We start from the raw sequence: 20,716 nt of genomic DNA, 5'->3' as shown, positions 1-20,716 counted from the left end.
AAACTGGTATCGACAGACTCAGAGAACGGCTGAATGAACTGGAGAAAGGTAAAAAATCAATTGTATAACTCAAGTGGAGGTTGGAAATTAGTGTAATTCCCAAAATAGTGGAATATCCCTTTACAGGTGCGTTAATTCAAAATCTACATGTTATTTTCCCATAGGAAATATCTCAAGATACCGAATCTCCTTATGGGCAAAGATGGTAGCTATTTTGTAGGCGAACTTCAGAGGTCTATTAGCCTGGTTAGCCTTGCCTAACTAGCCTGGCTCCACCTTCCTACGTACTACCGCTCAGTTTTCATTTCCCCTCAGTACGTCGTCTGGGTCTGCGGTATATTCGCGGGTTTTCTCAAGACAAGAATGTGCAGGTCCAATCAGTAACAGAGGGAGTAGCTGAGAACGATGCCGATGAGGTTGTGCGCTTGTTTGAGCATGTCAGTCACATATCATGATGATGATAGGGTCACTCGGGGTCAAGCTACTGATAATATCCGCCAACTGAGACTGGTGATTTTTTTCAAACCTGGTATAAGAAGAGTTGAGCTTATTGGGGAGGGATTCGTCACTGCTGCCAGCCACACACACAGGTCTAAAGTTTACGCACAGTGTTGACTGCTGCCATTATCTTTAATACCCTGCCAGGCCTCGTGAATGTTACCTTGTGTAAACGTCTCTTCTATCTACACTGCTTTAGATTTTTTGATGGCCTGCTTCACTCTGTTCACTTCTTAATCTTATTGGAGTGTCAACTTTTCCCTGTATTTATGATTGGACTCACACAGGGACAACATGTGCAATGAAGCATGGAGGAAGATAGCGGAGATTATTATTGATGATGATGATGATGGTGAGTGTAACTGTTATGAAGTTGACAAAAGTAAGATACTTGTTAATTTGTTCAGATTAGACTGGTAGCAATTTCTTTGGTTGTCTATGGGAAATTGCACTGCCACCGCTAAAGGTGGCAAATAAATTAGCTTTTGGTTGATTGTTTACTCGCCATACCTGTCCTGTTTCCACCCATTAAAAAGGGAACACCCACCAAAGCGTCTATGGGGAGGGTAGCGTAACGATTGAGTAGCCTACAGCGTGGCGGAGTTCACATTGCTTGCCAGTGGATCGCCGGCATAAGAGTTCCCCAAGGACAGTATAGTCAGGCAGCCATGGGGTCAGACCTGGTTTTGTCGGTTAAAGTTTTTTTTTTTGCAGAATCTAGTAGACTAGGGGTACCTCTTTTAGTAGGGCTTATGGAACACTAGATAAACCCTTAAACGCTTGCATTTGTTGGGGTTGTAAGAGAAGGAGGCAAACAGGATGGGTCTGGTTTCAGTTTTATTTCACCTGCATGTTTGAATATCATCACAATACAAACATAGAGATGACAGATTTTATTTGCTCTGTTGTGTTGATTCTTTTTTTTTTTTAAGGTAAATTGCACTTGTTTTTGTCATTCACACACAATTGGCAACATGTCATTATCTACAATCAATTATTTTGATATAAAAAAGAAAGATATTATACATCAAAGCCCACACATACAATGACTATTACAAGCCATTTCAAAATGTACAATCCCATTCGTTTCAACATGACAGTCCATATTAATCCAGTATTTATTGAGCAGAAACTTTCAGCGGCAGCAGCCCATCACTGAAAAGGAAAAATGACCTAAATTCTCAATCAATCAATCAACCAACAGAATAACCCAAACTTGCTTTTTTTTTTTTTTACCAAGATTCGTTGTTTTTGTACACAAACTCTTTATCACTCATTTATGAACTCTGAACATGAACCCGGCCCACAAAACTTTGTTGCATAAAAACAGACAAATCCAATAGTCATCTGATAAACATACAGAAGTTTACAAGGGTTGTTTGAACTTTTCCATTGCATATTAATTGGTGTGGCGGGAGAAAGTTAATGTTGTTAAGCTGTATAAGAAGTGTAAGAAAACACTGGTACGACCATCTTACTCTGTGCTCCCTTATTTAGCTGTTAAACTGATATCCAGACAATTTGAGATCCCGGATACTTTCACCTGTTTTGTTCTTAAAACAGCATACTGTCATTTTGTTTACTAGGAAATTGGGTTTGATGAGATGAAGATTCAGAGTAGTGGTTTCTATACTGAGATGTACCAAGACTGGATGAAGGCCAAACATTTTCCAATAAATTTGATGTTGTAAAGAAATGTTTTGAGAATTGTTCTTCCACATTGGTATACACAGAATCACCTGCACATCTGGGGAAAAAAAACATAGAAAACAAATAATTTCAGGCAGGTCATACCTTTTCTGTACCTCAGTCTACAACATATCATATGCCGCGAAGGGAAAATAGTTTTGAAAACTGAGAAGTCCATCCATTTATCCAATGGACAGGAAAAGTGCAACATAGCTTTCAGGACAGAATTGTACAAGGGTGTCTTTACGCGTCTGTGTCAGCAGATGGAACCACTGGCACAGCTTTCACTGCTCACAAGCTACAGATCACGCATCATTAGTGAAGCTTAAGGATTCCTGTGGAAAATAAATGGACATGGTATGTTTGTGCTTGATATATACAGGTATCCTTGCAAGTGTAAATTAAAGGAATATTTCGGTATTTTACACTTTAAGCCGTTTTCTGTATTGCCTAGCATGAAAACGAGTGTGTGACACCGAAATCTTCGACGATTGAGCCTGTTTGTGGAATTTGGCAGCTTTAGAATGGAGCTCTGTATGGCTTTAACTTGAATTCAAATTCTGTTGTGTTATATTAGGCACACACGGTTGTGAGGTATCTGAAAAAGTACTTCCGGGATTTCGAAAATCATGATAAAAGATGACAGAAGCTGTATTTCGCTGCTAAACTTGCTATAGAGGATCGTTGAAGACCAGTAACCACTCGGTGAGCTGCACATTTTTAAAAACAAACGTTTAGGGGTGTTTTAAGGACAGAATAGTCCATGCACAAAGGGAGCAATGTTAAAGCCATACATAGCTCCATTCTAAAGCTGCGAAATTCCACAAACAGGCTCAATCGTCGAGATTTCGGTGTGAAACACTTGTTTTCATGCTAGGCAATACAGAAAACGGGCTTAAAGTGTAAAATACCGAAATATTCCTTTAAATGTTGGGCAGGAAGGGGGAAATGTATGATCATCATGCTGGTATTGAATGTATTCACTCAAATAGTCATTGAGCCTATAACTGGAGTGCTCTGAGGCAAGCCAGATTTACAAAAACTTTTTCATGTATCTTATGAACAGACCAAAGAGTTATGACTGCGCATCCACAGTGGGGGGAAAAAAAACAGCAAAATGTGGACAGCAAAAACATCTCTGCTGATCAAACATACTCGTAGAATAGGGAGAATCTGTTCTCATGCCATCTTTATCCAAATCACTTCTTACATACAACTCTGAGGTTCCTTAATACAAAACCAATGCTATTCTGAATTGAGACATGGCTGAACAGTGTAAAATTCCTTTCATGGAACCAATAAGCATACATCTATTAAATGAGGCTCGGAAATCAAAGGCCTTCAAGGATTTCCCTCCTCAGTCACTCAATCCGCATCTGTGCTGCAATCAAGACTCGGCTTTGAGGAACCCGAGTCGACTGCTTTCCATTCAGCATGAAGGTGTACGCGCTCTTCCCCACTCCGCTAACTCAACTCGCTAAACACAAAAAGTCGTGCTGTCGCACTGGCAGCGGGAAGGCAGCCGAGTGCCCCCGGCTGGCATCACTCAAGGCACTGTGTTTCATGAAACAACTCGAAGGGTGCGTTTGTTCAAATGGACGAGCAGCTGCATCGACGGGCGCCAACTTGCTGAGGCTGTACTAACCGGCTAGAGAGGGTGGACAAAGAGGACGGGTGACTGGAAATGGTTGGCGAGTAGTTGCATTTGTTTTGTTTTTAATTGTGTTTGTGTTTTGCGAGCGACATCAATTGGTTTTTAAATAAACCCGGGAGCTGCTGTGGCGCTCTCCCTGTGGCAGTCCGTGTAAGCACTGGGGGATGGTAGGATTGATCATGGCGCCCCCTGCTGTCTCTTCTGGGGTAGGGTCACATTGCCTGGTATAGGCCACTGGATTGGGGCAGGGTTAAGGGGATTGGGGTGGGTGGATGATGGCCTTTCAATGTTATAAAGAGTCCCCAACAGGACGGTGCCACAGGCGGTGCATGGGAGTAGGGGGGGGGGGGGGGGCACGTTAGATTTTGTTGGCGTAGAGCGTGTCCTCTTCACTCTCGCTGTCGTCCTGGAACTCGTGGCTCAGCAACGACTTCTTGGAGCCCATGGAGGTGAGGTGGATCTCGTCGTCGTATTCGTCGCGGTGCTGCCGTAACCGGTGGAAACCGTCCTTCTGTCGGTTGGACTTGGCCGAGCAGACGCACCAGATGATGCAGGCCGTGACAATAAGAGCAGTCATGGAGGCAGCTGGAAGTCACACAAAGAAGTCAGGTAGCGAACAGCCACGAACATCCGACAGCAACCAACATCTGACTGCTTATTGCCATCAGTGCAATTTCAGAAATGCCAAGCCGCTCGACAGGTTCAATGACGTTCAACATGTAATACTCTCAACATGAGAAAGGTCATACCACTGAAGAAAATAATAACCGTTTACCTGCAGTTGCCACCACAAACTCCCTCGGCAGGCCAAATATGTGGTTATCCATGTCAAACTCAATTATGATTGAGGAAGCCGCTTGAAATGAGGACACCAGCACCTGAAACAGAGAGCACAAACGTATGTTTAAAGCAATACATTATTCTACATTACTTATACATTAAAAAGCACACTCTATATTATCCCCAACCAAGTCTTGGAATGAGGGATTTTCAGTACAAGTAGGATTATGGAAGAGATTTCAGTTGTTGTTAATTGTCACACTATTCGCTTACCTTTTGCCGTTGTTGCTGGTAACCCTCAGCGACTGCCTCGATGTTGTGAGAGCCTGGGGCTAACAGAGCGTGGAAGTAGCCGCCCTCGCTGGTGAACACCCGCACACCGCCATTCAACACAATCATGGCGCCCACGATGGGCTTCCCGCTTTTGTCTCGGACCACCCCACGCACACCTTTGTGCACCTGAGAGAGGACAACCAGTTTCAGATAACGTAGTGGCACACTTTGAAGGCCAAAACATGAGGACCTCTGAATGACTCAAACACTACTTTGAACATAGCAGTTCATCTGGCTCCAACATACAACATTATATGGTTGATGATCTGAATATGGTGTGATAAACATGGCATGGTATGTATGAGAATTACAGGACACTACATGGTGGTTTGACAATCAGGGTCAACACCTTGTGGAAATGTCCAGTGCTTAGTAATTGGATCAGTTTAATGACTACTGGGGTTGCGCCGCGGTTGAAAGGCAGACATTAAAAAGGATGACCTCAGTTATTTTGGTTTTCTCGGTCCTCTGAAGTCAACCTCCCTTTTAGTCTGATGTAATAACAGCTTATCTCTTATCGTGACAGCTCTCTCTCTTTCATTTCATGTAATCCATCCACAATACCTGTTTTAGTCCCATAAATAATGGTAAGACTTTGTTTACACCAGACTTGTTGCTCTCGTGCTCAGATGCTTATGTGTTTGTAACCTGTCTCTGGTGTCATGAATAAAGCTTCGTACTCTGCCATACGGTCAGCTTGGCTGTGCATTACTTTTTGGCTCTTGTGGATTCACACTTAATTTTCACCACGGCCTGAAAATGAAACCTTTGTGAAATATAATTATTTCTAACCTCCACCAGCATGCTGAGCAGTGACTTCCTGTTCTGGGCCCAGAGCGTGGCCAGCTGTTCGGCGGGAGGGAAGAGGCAGCAGTCCGTGTAGACCGTGATCTCAGGGCAGTGGCCGAAGTCCACGCTGAAGTCCTGCGGCGCACAAACACAAAGGCCTCACTCATCCACTCACCTCACACAATGCCCTCGTGTCAGCCTGCCTGGGCAGTAGTGATGGATGGGCATGGCGTTACGAGAGCGAGAGGTTGATGGTGGCACCTACCTTCATGCTGCCCATGTGACTGTGTCTCTCTGCAGCCCGTAGAACACCGCTGTTCCCTACTGCAGACACGTGGAAACAATTGATATCAGTAGGATGCCGTACGTGGTATGGGGGGTGTAGTAATGCAGAATGCATTCATATGAAGTACGACTGAGGTTATATTTTGAAGAAAATCAAAATTGTCTGAAAAAAAAAAATTCAAATAAAAAAAACATACTCTGGTTTTCACCGCGACATCCGGGGTTACCAATGTGCATTGTGGGATGGTTCTCAGCGTACACTGATGCCAAATACTTCAATGTGTCTTCATTTTCAACTGAAGCAAAAAGAGAAATTCTGTAAATACTTGCATGCACACATAAACCCTCATTCACATACACAAGTCATCAAGATACATCAAAGCACACAAAACGTTGCATGTAAAACAATGCAGTGAACGGATTGTAGCACTGTAGAGTTGCATGGGCTCTCTCTTACCTGGCTGCACAGGTCTGTCATAGGGGTATGTAGTCAGGAGCGATCCTCCATCCAGGGCCACTGAGAGCGAGTAGCCCCTCTCCAGAATGAGGTCCATCACAGCACGCGTCTCTGGCTGGGCCTCCACAACGCGCTGGGAAGCATTTCCTTTCATGGCAAAGATACACTAGCATTTAGCAGGGCAGAGTTACACTGTATGGTCACAATTCAGATCTAGATATTCTATTACATAGTTTAATTTCTAGAAACCTCTTGGCGAGAGTCAGTCATTTCTAGTCTAGCAGGTTTGTCTTATTAGCATGACCAGTTTGCCACAGTTATTTTTCCCTTTGTAAAACTGGACATTGATCCAAAACATCGCTTTGAGACTGACCGAAGAAGTCCATGTCCAGGTCTTTGCCGTGGGCGTTTGCCATGCCTGTGGTGGAGGAGCACTCACTCCTGGCCTGCTCACGTCCGTCAGGGTTTATGGAGGGCAGGATGACTATTCTAGTCTCATTGATGAGCTGCAGGGAAGGAAGAACAGGATGTAGTACAATGCTACCGAGATGTTACAGCAAGGGTCTTCCTGTACGTGACGTGTGTGTGTGTAGGTGTGTGGCAGACAGTGACCAGTTTCAAAATGTGGTGCTGAAGTTAAAGGAAAGGGTTCTGAGACATCTAATGAGAAGAAAGTCTGTACGAGTTGATAACCAAACTCTCCTCTTTCTGCATCCATTGACAGTAGCATGCGTGGCATACAGTAATCAGTTTGTAGGGACGTCTCTTAGCAAGATGGTGGCGTAATGCACTGACTGCACAAACAATCCCTTTTGCCTGTAGGGACATTCTTCACATTATTACAGAAGTGTAATGCTATTTTGAGCCTCCCCCAAGGCTAATGCTATATGCTATTTCATTGCAAATGCATACTCTGGTCTTCTTAAAACTAATCGATTACCATTGATTTGTTTTCCAACAAAAGCAAAAATGGATCCTAGGTTGTTCCTAGACTGGAGTTGTCCTTAAGATTTTAAACATAATGCAGTACAACACACAGCTGTGAATGAAGTGGATAATTGAAGGTGACATCTGGAAAATTAATCATTGATGGAGTGGAGACTCGCTCACCCTGGTGATAGCTGGGTTCTTGCCATAGTTGATGCACAGGTAGGCTGCAAACTCCAGCAGCAACTCTGTGCCCACAGGAGCGTTACCATGGATACCCGCCACAAAGCGGATCTTGGGCTCGGCTGGTTCTGGCACATCGGGGTTGTTGGAGATCTCCAGAGCCCAGATGGTTCTGACCTCCCAACTCTGTCCCAGGCTAAAATCAGAGAGCAAAGAGAACCAATGCGTTTACCACAGAAAAACTAGCCACAGTATACTGTGTACATGACATCAGGTCTAAGCACTGTTAGTGCAGAGTATTTCCACACTGATGACATCCTGATAACAGGGTGGTTTCTCATCCATGGATTAAGACTAATACTAGACTAAAAGCCTTTTCTCACTGTAGAGCTCCATGGAAGTTCTCTTTTAGTTCATGTCTAGGCTTAATCCATGTGTGGGCAACTGGGCCAAAAACAGCAAAAGCCAAGATGGCAACACAGAGCTACTTAACGTCTCAAATGCGAATACTAAAGGATTTGTTTATACAGGATGTCGGTACTTTTCTGTGTCAACAACATATGTAATGTGGACAATTCTAACAGATGGGCTGACCTGTCAAATAAACCACGTCATTCTCCCCAGCCTGGCGACAAACAATAAGCAACAGCAGGGCACTTGAGCAGCATTTGACTAACCATTCTTTCGTAACCCGGACAAGCAACATGTGATAAGGACACATGTAGCCTTAAGGCCCGTTATGACCTGTGACTCAGCTGAAGACAGAAAGACTATGGTGAAATCAGGCTCACATACAGCTGAGACTCAGCTGCTAACATTAAGGGTTATGAGTGCAACGACTTTTGAGAAAGGTTAACTTTCAGAAATCTGACTTGCCTCCTCAGAAGCCTGAAGCGTTACTCTTACATAGAGATGAAGTCTTTTCCAGTCTGCTTTTGCCCGTCGAAACGAAATCTTACGAAACGTTTTGAACATCAGCATGACTCAACAACAAACGCGCCTCAACAAATGTTGAACGAACAGGAAGTGAACAGAAAGCCATCTACATGCCTGAAAGGGAATGCAAATTTTGGCTCTCACATTAAACAATGAAACAACTGAATTGAACAATTGAATGCCTGAGCTTGCTGCACATGACTGCTTCTGCAACAATGGACCACAAATATGCTAACGCTAACTTGTCAGACTACTGTGATGCCCACATGTCCGTCGCCTCATACCTTCGGAGCGACACTATCTTGGGAAAGTTGAGGTGGAGGCCGCGTAGAAACTCAGACAGCTCCTTGTAGTTGCGATAGCGGAACTGGCTGTCGGTGGCCGTGCTCTGAATGAGCTGGTCCAGCCCTGAGCCGACGGACAGCCCCTTGATGAAGCTCTGGAACTCCTCCTCGCTGGGGTCCTGCGTGGACTCGGCGCCACCCTTCATCGCCTGGCCCGTCCCCTCCGTCCGCAGCCGCGGCAGGCGGAAGTTCACCTCCTTCGCCCCCCTCTCAGGAACGGTAACCATCACTCTCATTGGGGAGTACCTGCATGTGGAGTGGGTGGAAGGGGATAAACTGTGATTGACTGTGACAAAAAACACTGCACCATAGTCCAGAATTAACGAACACTGATACTAGTCAACTGTCAACTGTGAGTAGGCAATCCATAACCACAGTCTAGAAACCAGAGCATGTTGCCTGAAACCACACTGCGATATTGCCAGAACATCTTTATTATTGTGGAAAGGCTCTATGGTAATGGGGAAACGTGACAACATATTTATTTGACTATTTCATTTATCAAGTGCTTTTACTGCTGATGTCGTCACTGTTAGGTGGAGCCAGAAGTTAAAGCTGGGAGGGAGCATACAGTAGCCGATGTTTGAAGAACACAGGATGTGGGAACAACACCTGCGACTAAACAAACAGTGTGTAACAGGAACCGAGCCAGCTTTCGCTGACACAGCAAAGCGTTCCACTCCGCCTCCACACACTCCTGCAAATCAGCCTCTCCATAAAGCCTCCATTCATTCATCATCACTAAAGGAAACCAGCACCCGGACTGCCCCCTCTTCTGCTTGGGTATTCCCTCACCCTTGTGCAGAGGCAGTGATGTTGTAAACTCCAGGAACCAGCAGTCGCCAGTAGTCTCCGGCTTTGTAGGTCCTCACGGGGTGGTCAATGTCCTCCACGGTGATGGTGGCATTTGGGATTCCTGTGCCGTCCTTGAGGTCGATAACCATCCCCTTCACTCCTTTGTGGACCTACAGGTCAGAGAGAGAGAAAGAGAAAGAGAGAGAGATGCATAAATAAACATAACCTACAGGTGCAATTTATCATCGGAGTAAAAGAAAATACCACATACAGTATAACACAATGTGTCAATGCCAGAGAGAGAGAGAGAGAGAGAGAGAGAGAGAGGGGGATAGAGAGAGAGAGAGAGGTGGGCAAAGGAGGGTGAGCCCCGGGTTTGTGCATGTAGAGCTGCAGACCTGATGCATGAACTGCAGCAGGGCCCGGCGGTTGTCCTCCCAGTAGCCTCGCAGGCTCTTGGCCCAGGGGTACTTGTAACAACCCAGCTCAATGGTCACCTCAAAGCAGTTAGTGTTCATGTAGTTCCAGTCCTGCATACCTCCTAGAGAGAGCCAAACAGTAATGACGTGGTCTGGTAGGGTCCTTTCTCTGCACACTAGATTGAACGCTCTGTACACTTATCCTTGGAATATTTGTAGATAAAAGCATAATGTGTTTCTATGTTCACTTCAATGTATGCTTGCATTTCAACATGAATTAATCAAGTGTACACTTCTAATTAATGCTTTAATTAATATATACAGATTGTGTTAAGAATGCATGTGGTCTTCAGTGGAGTCTAATGCTCACCTGGCACATTGTACCACTCTGCTCCATTGGTGATGCCATCTTGGAAGTACTCCCTCGGATAAATATCCTCACAAGGGTGCCCTTTGTGCATGAGAGGGTTCTCCTACATGAACAAGCCCACATACAACACACAAATGATTGAGCACACAGAAAGAATATCATTATACAGTGTAACTGTCTGTAAACCAATCAACGTTCATCAACCGGAGGGAAGAATGGTGAACTAACCTGGGAGTAGGCCCGAGACACCATTTTGAAAACCTCATCGTCCGGCGACTTGCTGTATCTAGTGCGTCCCTCTGGGTCGTCATCGTATGGGTAGTTCACCACCAGAGACCCTACATGAATAAAGCGCAAGTTTACGACACCGCACTGGGGACCCGCTACTATTTGCTAACTGCCGCAACAAACAGGCCACTGGATCTCAGTGGGGCATGTGGCTCCATGGGTCACTTGCCTCCATGAAGGTTGGCAGACAGCACAAACGGTAAACTCCTCAACCAGTTCATCACCGCAATGGTCTCTGGCTGCCTTGGGTCTGTAACGGTGGTGTACTGGTCTGGAAAGTTCCGGTTTAGGTCATAGTTGTGGGTGTTGTTCCGCCCCAGGTACCCACGTTGGTCTCCTGCAATGGATTTTTTTTTAGGGAGGAAATAAATCTGACTTATAACAGGACACATCAAATCATTCCTAATCCTTGACCTGTTCTGTTAATAACTCCAAATACAGATAAAATCAACAAAAACAGGGGGAAATCTGTTAAATGTAAAAACAGATTCATAACAGCAAGGCTACCACCTGGTGCACAACTGAAGTGCTCCATTTGGGTAGCATATGCTACAACAATAAGCTTCCACAAAAATCAATGAAACTGGCTCCATCAAATTAGATGCAGCATGTGCAGGGGGGACATTTGAAAAAACTAGACTTCCAAAAAAATATTTCCGCTCCGCGAACAGCAAGCTTCAGTTGTGAGCCTGGTGTAGCCAGGCAGTAAGGTCGCTATGGAGGCCCTCACCTTCCCTTCCTTTCTCGTAGCCGTCTGGGTTCATGGAGGGCATGATGTGGATGCGGGTGGAGTTAACGAGCTGTGTGACCTCGGGGTCAATGCCATAGTTACGGCACAGGTACTCGATGAGGTTGAGCAGCAGCTCACGGCCCACCACTTCATTGCCGTGCATGTTGCCGATGTACTTGAACTCAGGCTCACCTGTCGAGGAGAGAGGTACAGTATGTGAGCAGTGCACCTGTGCAGGCTTCTATTCCAACATTTACAGTAGAACAGAAGCATCTCAATCAGAGGGGCCATCAAGGGAAGCATTTGTGAACTACGGCCATCGTTAGATGACAAAGAAGCAGGAGGAGATCATTTGGAACACTTTCTCTGTCTACAGTTAACATGGTTAGTTAGCAATCATGGTAGTGACACTATCCGGAAACGCAGTCCAGAGTGTTTGAGGAGTACCTGGCTCATGGTTGCCAGGGTTGTCTGTGATCTCCATGACGTTGAGCTCACGGCCGTCCACCGACTTGCCGATGGAGTAGAGGCGCGTGATGGAGGGGTACTCCGTGTGGTACTTGCGCAGGAACAGCGTCATGTCGTCGTAGTGGTGGTGCCTGAAGTCCAGGGGCTGGAGCGGCTCGCGCTGGACCGAGGAGCCGGCGCCGGGCGCAGGGCCGGTCTCACCTGTGGCATCCGAGCCCGAGGTCTCCGCACTGGTGGCGTCACTGGCGGTGGGGGATGAGGGGGCAGCTGTGCTCGTGGTGGCGGCGGCGGTGGTGGTGGTGGTGGTGGTGGTGGTGGCGTGAGCGGCAGTCATAGGTACAGAAGTCACCGCACTCGCAGGGTCATCTCCCAAGGGCGCCAGCGTGAAGTTGAGCTCTGTGGCCTTATCCTTCACCACCCGCACATTGGCCACAGTCATGGGTGTATATCTAGAATGGAATGGGCACATTCTCTCTGGATAAGTATCACAGCAAAAACATCCACCATCACCATCAAGTAGACATGTACTCCAAACATAAAATGGCTAAAATGTATATCTAAATAACATGTATAGCTCAAATTTACACTGGTTGAACATAATAATACAAAAAGTACAAAAATATTTTTTTTACTGTCTCACAAGCAAAGCTGTCCCTGTACCTAAATATGAACAAATGTCCTTTATTTACTTTATTTAACCAAGAAAGTTGAGGGGAAAGTATTATAAGGAGACGGAAACTGCCCCCAGCACCATACATAACAAAAACAGCATGACCAATCATATGATGGTATTACTCCGACGCCAGAGCTGCTTCAAAAGGCCTAAGGGAGGAGTAAGGAGGAGGGAGGCATTTCACAGAGTCAGTGAAAGTGGAACCCACCCAGCGGCGATGGCAGTGATGTCGTAGTCGCCCGGCAGCAGCAGGCGGTAATAGTCTCCGAAGCGCCCTGTGGTTATGTTGTGATTGATGCCCACCACCAGAATCCTGACGTCTGGCAGCGCCGCCCCATTCCTGGCCTCGGTCACGTATCCTCTCACTCCAATGTGGGCCTACAGCAGAGACACACCGACAGCCATAAAACAAGACCTTATAAAGTGAAACGATCGAAGACTTAGAGATATTTATCTTGATAGCGTGATCATAATTTGCTCTGGGAGGACCAGATCATGTGCTTCTGGCGCTGGGGGACTCACCTGCTCCATGAAGGCCAACAGAGCCTCGCGGTTGTTCTCCCACTCGCGGGGCAGCTGGGAGGCAGGGGGGTACTTGCAGCAGCTTAGCTCCATCGTGACCTCTAAGCAGTTTCCATGAACATAGTTGAAGTCCTGCATGCCCCCTTTGAAGAAATAAAAATCGTTTCAACATCATGATCATTTTATTACGATATGACATTATGACAAATCTTCACAAGAAAGGGGGTAAGACCCTGGTTAAATATCTTACAACTCTGCGGGGGTAAGACCCTGGTTAAAGGGGAACTTGGCAACTATTTCAACTTAGTAAGCTTAATAAGTTTAGAAATCATTTGGATGATTAAATGATCTGTTCCGGTGAAAATGGTTACTTTCCCCGTTCCCTCTAGCATCCACAGGCTGAAAACCAAAGATCATAGAGCGCGCGTAGCGCTCTATGATCTTTGCTGAAAACCAACCTTGCAACATTGGGACCTACCGTCCCGGTAAGAGAAGTGAGAAACAGGAAACTCGTTTTAAATTGTGCTTCTTACTTTGTAACATCCACATTGTTGTGCTGAACTTATGTTAGCCGTTTCACTAGCTTGTAAACAAATCCATGTGCTTTATCGTTTTTCCACAGTTAATAATAAATAGCATGCACGCTTTCTCCAGTAGAGGGGGAAATTAAATATAGCTAAGCTAATCCTACCAAGGGGGGCTTTAAACATCTTAAACTCTGAGGGGTGCTGTGGCACAAGGATCCAAGGATCCCTGTGCCAACCCATCTCTCACCTACCCACTTCCTGTCACTCTTCACTGTCTGGTCAGAATAAAAGGCGAAAAGTCCAAGAATATGCAATTCACAAAAAATATATTTCACAACTCTGCATGACTGAGAGCATTTCATTGCACTTCAAAAGTTCACAAAGAGAAAGATAGGGAAACTGTAAAAGACACTTTTCCAAATCCAACCAAAAGGGCATGACTACTAGCTGAACAGCACTTTAGGAGTTAGAAGTGCACTGAGGCCTGGCCTTCACTGAGATCAGCAGGTGGAGAGTGTTGGTGAGGGGCGGGGGGGGACTGACTAACTGCGTGTTCTCCTGTAAAAGCACAACCGTTGTCAACGAGGCCCACATCACTGGGGGATAAAACCTCATAAAAAAGATAAAAAACATATAACAGAAACCAGAGGTTTCTGAAAGAAAAGGCACCCTGAATTTTTTTCTCCCTGGCTACCCCAGTCTGTACAAACACAAGACACAGGCAAAACCCAAATAATATTGGCAGTACCTCTAAAAAGAAGAGTTGGAAAGTAATCCATGTACTAAAGTAGCACAGATTCAAACCCACGCAAGAGTAATGTCCCATAAAGAGTGGATCAAGTCACTTCAGCTCATGTCGTCAGGTCACCAAAGGTGAGAACAACAGTTAGCCTTCCAAATTTGGACTTGGCAGGAGCTGATTAACAGATTACATAACACACGCCGGCAGAGACCAAGCCGGACACCAACAGGAAGTTTTGTACTTACTCACAAACCCGCTAACCTCTGACATGTCAGATTAATCTAAAAACTACTAGGCGGTTTCACTACCGCCGACAACCAAACAGCGGGAATTACTTGTGACAGGATCAATTCCACGGACTTGATCACTTTCCTTCACACATAGCACACAGGTCCTCACAAGCACTTTGGCCACCTGTGATGGCAGTGTGTGTGTGTGTGTGTGGGGGGGGGGGGGGGGGGGGGGCGCCCGTGAGCCGTGAGCGGTAATCACTTGCGAGGGGGGCAGATAAAAACGCAATCACGATTAAGGCTTGGGCTAATCCCACCAGGCTTATGCAGGCGCTCACCCTTCCCTTGCACAAGAGCGACAGCGACAGCAGCAGCATCAGAGGACAGAGCAGCACACCGTACAGAGATGGAAAGAAAGAAAGACAGAACGAACGAAAGGAGGAAACAAACAGTCCGGAGGAGGGTCACAGTTATTATTTGCAGTTGCTCAGTGGCTTGTTTTTTAAACTGCATCCACTTGACCACAACAGCAAGATGTTTGTTTTGGCTATGCAGTTCATTTTTTACCCCAAACTGAAAACTATTTTCCATTCAATCATCTTGAAAAACATAACACACTATCAAGGTACTTTCACTTACTGTAACACAGGCTCCAGAAGACACCACAAAGGAGTTCTCTGGGAGAGATGACTGCGTCATACATCAGTAAACAATGACCTAGACAGAATGATCTCACCACCTTCCCCTCCAGCTGAGTCTCAAGTTTACATGAGAGTGCATGGCAAGAGCTACTATCTAAATCAACAACAGCTGTAACACACTGGATGTGGATTCGTTATCAACAGATAAACATGCCGCCGCCTCAGGTCTCAATCCCTACCCACACCCCTCCACACACAGGCCCAAAGCCATGAGTAAACAGAGTCGACAGAGACAAAGCCGACCCCACCCGAACAACATCCGCAACCACGGGCAGCCTCTGCCTCAGTGCCAGCAACCCTGTACAATACACCCAAGACATCTGAAGCCCAACACACACACACACACACACACACACACACACACACGAAGAAAACTAGACAACTGGTGCCAGGGTGCCAAATCACATGAGAGTTGTCGACTCCCCGGTGTTCTGTCTGAACTGAACGTGCCAGACACAAATCACAATTCACTCAGCACTCACTCCACCTGCACAGTAGCTAATCCTTTGTACTTGTAAGGCCATAAACACGATGTGGTGCATCACGTACGCTGGAAACTGTCCTATGTGAAGTTTGTTGGGGATAATTATCTGGATGCTTCAATAAACAGCTGGCTTCTGCTATGCAAGTCATTCCATGCATTTGGCCCTGCATGGATTTGATTATAACAGTGCAGTGTGTGTGAGTGTGAGAGAGAGTGAGTGCGAGTGTCAGAGTGTTGAGTGAGAGTGTGTATGTGTGTGAGTGACCGTGCTATGAACTGGGCTGAACTTGCACAGCTGGCTCTCTGCTTCTTCATACAAATAACCACAGCCAAGACAACGATCCACTCCATGCAGTGAGTGCGCTATGAGGATATCTGCAGATCTACAAGAGGATCTCTCTCTTTCACACACACACACACACACACTCAAGAAGACGTTCACACACCTGTATACATTAATGTACTAGTGTACACACAGTGGAGAACTCTGCTCTCACACCTGATCCACAGGTAAGGCCCTCCTCCAGAAGAGCACATATTGTCATGTGTCCTTACCCTGAACTGCCTGATAAGTGGCCATAGGGGAAATCTCACATCTCCCAGGCAAATACTCTTCCTTATCAATCACATGACTTGTAGAGTGACCTTTCATTTAATATAAGACTAAGGTGTGGTTGTGATCAGCCAGTTTGCATGGGGATAAACACCATTCAACATAGGCAGAATTATGTCAACAGACATCAGAAGTTCCTGTAATCCACATCCGTATGTAATGTAATAATTATTTCAAAAGAATGTGATGGCAGGTTGAGTATTAACCTTTGCACAAAAGCACTAAATACCATAACCTACTAACCAAGTTTATAGTCTGTCAACTAGGCTGTCAATTTTAGACCCGCTATACTCAAGATCCTATGCACACACTCTTGTGTGATTCATTAAAACAAGTCTGACTCTGAAGCCATGGACACTGATAAGAATGCCTCACTGGTTTTACGAGGGTTGCTTTTACTTTCAATGAATAAAACTGCCTTGTCTACAAGCGATTCCTCATTTGCCTTGTACAACCACAATTACCTTTGTGCTTCAGGGAAATGGACCCTGTCTCATGATTTGTTTCAATTCATGAAAGGCTGTAGGCCTGGCTTAACAATGCATGCAGAGCTTGGTATCAATCTGCCCCTCTTGGTTAAAAACACCTACTGCTGTCTTAGCTTTTGTTGTGCAAGCCCTGCAGTCAGAAAAAACTGTAAAGTAATATCTTTTGATAAGATACCCACAGCGAATGCAAGTGGCACACCATCTATCAACAACAAAGAATCAAAGGCATAGCTCACAAAGGAAGATTAATATATCCCCTCACAATGGCGAGGGCCTCTTGAGAGCCTGGTATATGACTCATTATGATGGCGTATAGTTTGGCATCGGGCAGTCTTCAAAGGCTCTCTTTCCGAAACATTGGCTGCAAGGTCCCAAATTTAGCCTCAGTTTGTAGCAAGTCTCCCACCTCTAACTGCAACATCAGTCTTCATTTAACATTGCCTACAGCACGTTGGACAATGGATGTAAACGGGGCCGACACACAGCATTGTGTGGGGACGGTGATGCTTGAGTGCCCAAGCACAGCTGTTGCCAAAAACAACCCTCTGAGTGACAACATATGAACCTTTTCAAATAACTAATTTGGCTAGGGGGCTAGGAGCTTTAAAACAAAACAAAAAGGAGAATTTCAAACAGGGTCTCTGGTTTACAAGAGGCCCTGTTTTCACAGCAAAAGACAGCCTTTGTGACTGTGTCATTTGCAATCTGATTTACTCCAAGCAGTGAAGCAGTGACAGCATATAAACACTGGCTAAAAGTGAGGCTGAATTCCTGCCCAAACACCTGGACAACCTCCTCCCTTCACAATCTCTTGTGTGTGTGTGTGTGTGTGTGCGTATGTGTGCTCACACTCACACTCACACTCACACTCACACTCACACTCACACTCACACTCACACTCACACTCACACTCACACTCACACTCACACTCACACTCACACTCACACTCGCGCGCACGCAGCTGAGATCAGATAGTGAGCTGATGGAAAGCAGAGTTTCCGGTTTCATGACACACAGCATGGCCGCAAACCTAAGGGTACACACTAGATCAGGTTCCTGTCTGGCAAGGATGCTTCTCCATCTGACCAGCGAGGAGTGGTGAAACACGAGGAAGTCAGAGAGTACGTTTGTTGAAGAAAAAGCCGATAGAACCTGAAACCAGAACTGTTTCTGAACAATACGAGATGGATATGTGAGCTTGTCTTGGATGTCGGGCTGGATAAGTGAGCATATCTTGGATGGGTTTTTTTCCGAATGGCCTTGAAGTATGGGCTTACAGCTGAGGCCCCAGGTACATGATGGCCTTTTACATACCATAATAGTAGAAAAAACAATATGGATACTGCTTTACATAACAAGCTGCTGAGCATCATAGGCTTCAATACAGCTGGTTAAATGGTGAAACCTCTTTCACGTGTAAATGTCTACCTTCAAAATAATTTCTTGTTTAATGGTTTAATGAATGAGACCTGCAGCAAACTTGACACTGGTCAATTATCAAGGAATGTATGGCACAATCCTTTGGTAAAAGGCTGATGAAACACAATCCCAACGCAGGCTTTGTCACTATAGCAACTGAGAGATCGTATAGAAGCTTATTCTTTGGTCACACTGTGAGATGGAGAGATCCACTGAGCACCTTTCTTACCAGCTATATCATACCACGCAGCACCGTTCGTGATGCCGTCTTTGAAGCTCTCATCGGGGGCGTCTGGACAATTGGGTTCGCCTTTGTCCATGGCAGGGTTGTTGGATGCATAGACCCGCGCCAGGTGCCTGAAGAGGGCGTCATCTGATGACCGACTATATTGCCCCTCGAAATTGTGCGAGGGGGTGTCATCGAACGGGTAGCTGGCCACTACTGTGCCTCCATGGAGATTCCCAGAAAGGACAAACCTACAAATGAGATGCACAATTATTATGTTGGGGTGTACGGACATGAGAATGTCAATGTCTCAGACCAAAATACTGGGGATCACAGGATGATACATGTATATGTACATAATAGATATATAATCATATGTCACAGCCAAATACAATTCAATTGGTAGGACTACTTGATTGTCTTTGAGGTGTAGTGTAGCTAGGCAAATTAATAGAAAAGTATTTGTGCACTGAAAGTCCACACATGTAAAGATGTTGGGAATGTCAATATCCTTTTGAGAGCAAGACCCCAGAAATAAATAAGCAAGACAGATCTCTATCTTTGTTTATCAGCTATAGTATGGGCCTATGTCCTGATGTCTGCTATCTCATGATTAATACAGTTTTTACTACACATGAACTAGCTATGCTTTAACAAAACTATTTTTGATGAACTGAACCCTTTGTGATGGCCTACATGTAGGCCCAATGCAATGTTAAATATTAGGGAAAAATACTTAATAATATCACTTGAACTAGCCTACCAACACTAGACCTAGGCTACTATTTGGTGCAATGTCACCCTAAAATAACTAACAGAGAGAAATTACTACAGAAGTACATTACTTGTTATCTAAGATCCATTTTATCACAGCGTTGACTTCTGGTATATCATCTTTCGGGACATTTATGTCAGCGAACTGATCCGGAAAACTTCTGTTGAGGTCTTTTTTGTGGGCATTCTCACGACCACCGGCGTTACCGGCGCAGTCTCCCTCCTTAGAAATCTCAAAGCCATCTGGATTCATACTTGGCATAATGTAAATATCTGTGCTGTTGATCAACTCAGTCACCCGCGGATCAGAGCCATATCGGTCAAGTAAATATTCCACCAGATACACTAAAACCTGTCTGGAAATAGTTTCATCTCCGTGCATGTTTCCCACGTATTTGACTTTAGGTTTCCCGGGGAGATCGGCATTAGGGTCCTTTGTGATTCGCATCACCCAAAGCTCTCGCTTCATCACAGACTGGCCAACGCTGGATAGATTGGCAATATGAGGATATTTCATCGCCAGAGATTTGAGCAGTCTGGTAAGATCCTCATATTTGTAATATCTGCTGTATGATTCCCCCTCATCTGGCGCACCGTCTTTCAGAACCCTCGGTGTAGCAACAGCAGTGACGGGGTTGAGCGAGGTGATGGAAACAACAAGAAAGAGAGCATAAAGTGGAATACATAGTCCAGTATGAAAACGTAGTTGCGCTTCTTTTAATCGCGCCATGTCCCTCCTCGACAATCTTCTTCCTTAACCATCCAACTTTCAAAAAATGTGAAGAATGATATGCCTAAAATAGAAACGTCGCTACGTTCTCTTTGCCTGACGGCTTCCTCTATTTTTCCGAGTAGTTACAACTTCCTGTTGGGAGTGGTTTGATCCACGGACCAATAGGCTAACAGTCAACTTCTCGTTCGCCTTACATCAGTGGTTTGATCAGATGCCACTCGGAGGGCGGTGCTTGCTATTTAAGGTCGTTATGGTGTGACGTGTGAACTTTGCTACTTGATGGATAACAATCAAGTGAGCAAGATGGTATTCTTACAGCCATGGTTCATAATTTAGCAGGTTATGCTATATAACACATATGTTATTGCTTATCAGTGTGAAGACATTCTCACACAATCAAAACAAATCATGAGAACATATAAATAGGCTAAAGGTAAAGTATCAGGGTTTTTAAAATGACCATAGCCTACTTTATCTCAACCGGTGTAGGCCTATATAGCCTACACATTTCAACAGTTCTAATTAGCCACCATTTTAATGGTAGGCCTAATCATCCTGTGACAGATCTTAGAGACTGTGTACATTTACTGTGAATGACATTCATGATAGGCCTACTCATATTATGGTGGCCCTGTGTGT

At 45.2% G+C, this 20,716-nt stretch overlaps 1 protein-coding gene across 1 annotated transcript; it reads right to left on the bottom strand.

Annotated features, from left to right (window-relative positions):
- Positions 1-1,378: 1,378 nt before the first annotated feature.
- On the bottom strand, positions 1,379-20,167 carry cpda (carboxypeptidase D, a). The gene is made up of 21 exons (XM_062551759.1): positions 19,416-20,167; positions 18,574-18,821; positions 13,141-13,283; positions 12,827-12,996; positions 11,925-12,394; positions 11,478-11,669; positions 10,917-11,084; positions 10,688-10,797; positions 10,460-10,562; positions 10,069-10,211; positions 9,671-9,840; positions 8,816-9,121; positions 7,596-7,791; positions 6,859-6,991; positions 6,486-6,632; positions 6,226-6,324; positions 6,009-6,067; positions 5,747-5,878; positions 4,895-5,080; positions 4,617-4,719; positions 1,379-4,426 (listed from the first exon to the last, which is right to left on the bottom strand). The coding sequence occupies exons 1-21, from the start codon at positions 20,072-20,074 to the stop codon at positions 4,200-4,202; spliced, it is 4,164 nt and encodes a 1,387-aa protein (XP_062407743.1). The 5' UTR covers positions 20,075-20,167; the 3' UTR covers positions 1,379-4,199.
- Between the last annotated feature and the right edge of the window lie 549 nt (positions 20,168-20,716).

This window comes from Sardina pilchardus, chromosome 13, assembly GCF_963854185.1.
Source record: "Sardina pilchardus chromosome 13, fSarPil1.1, whole genome shotgun sequence".
Taxonomy (NCBI): domain Eukaryota; kingdom Metazoa; phylum Chordata; class Actinopteri; order Clupeiformes; family Clupeidae; genus Sardina; species Sardina pilchardus.
This window is presented reverse-complemented; position numbering and strand designations above follow the sequence as displayed.

Coding starts and splice junctions, on each gene's coding strand:
- cpda (XM_062551759.1), bottom strand. CDS start 20,074: ATGGCGCGATTAAAAGAAGCGCAACTACGTTTTCATACTGGACTATGT. Junction 5,879..6,008: donor GTCACATGGGCAGCATGAAG/GTAGGTGCCACC, acceptor TGTGCGCCGCAG/GACTTCAGCGTGGACTTCGG. Junction 4,427..4,616: donor GTTTGTGGTGGCAACTGCAG/GTAAACGGTTAT, acceptor TGTGACTTCCAG/CTGCCTCCATGACTGCTCTT.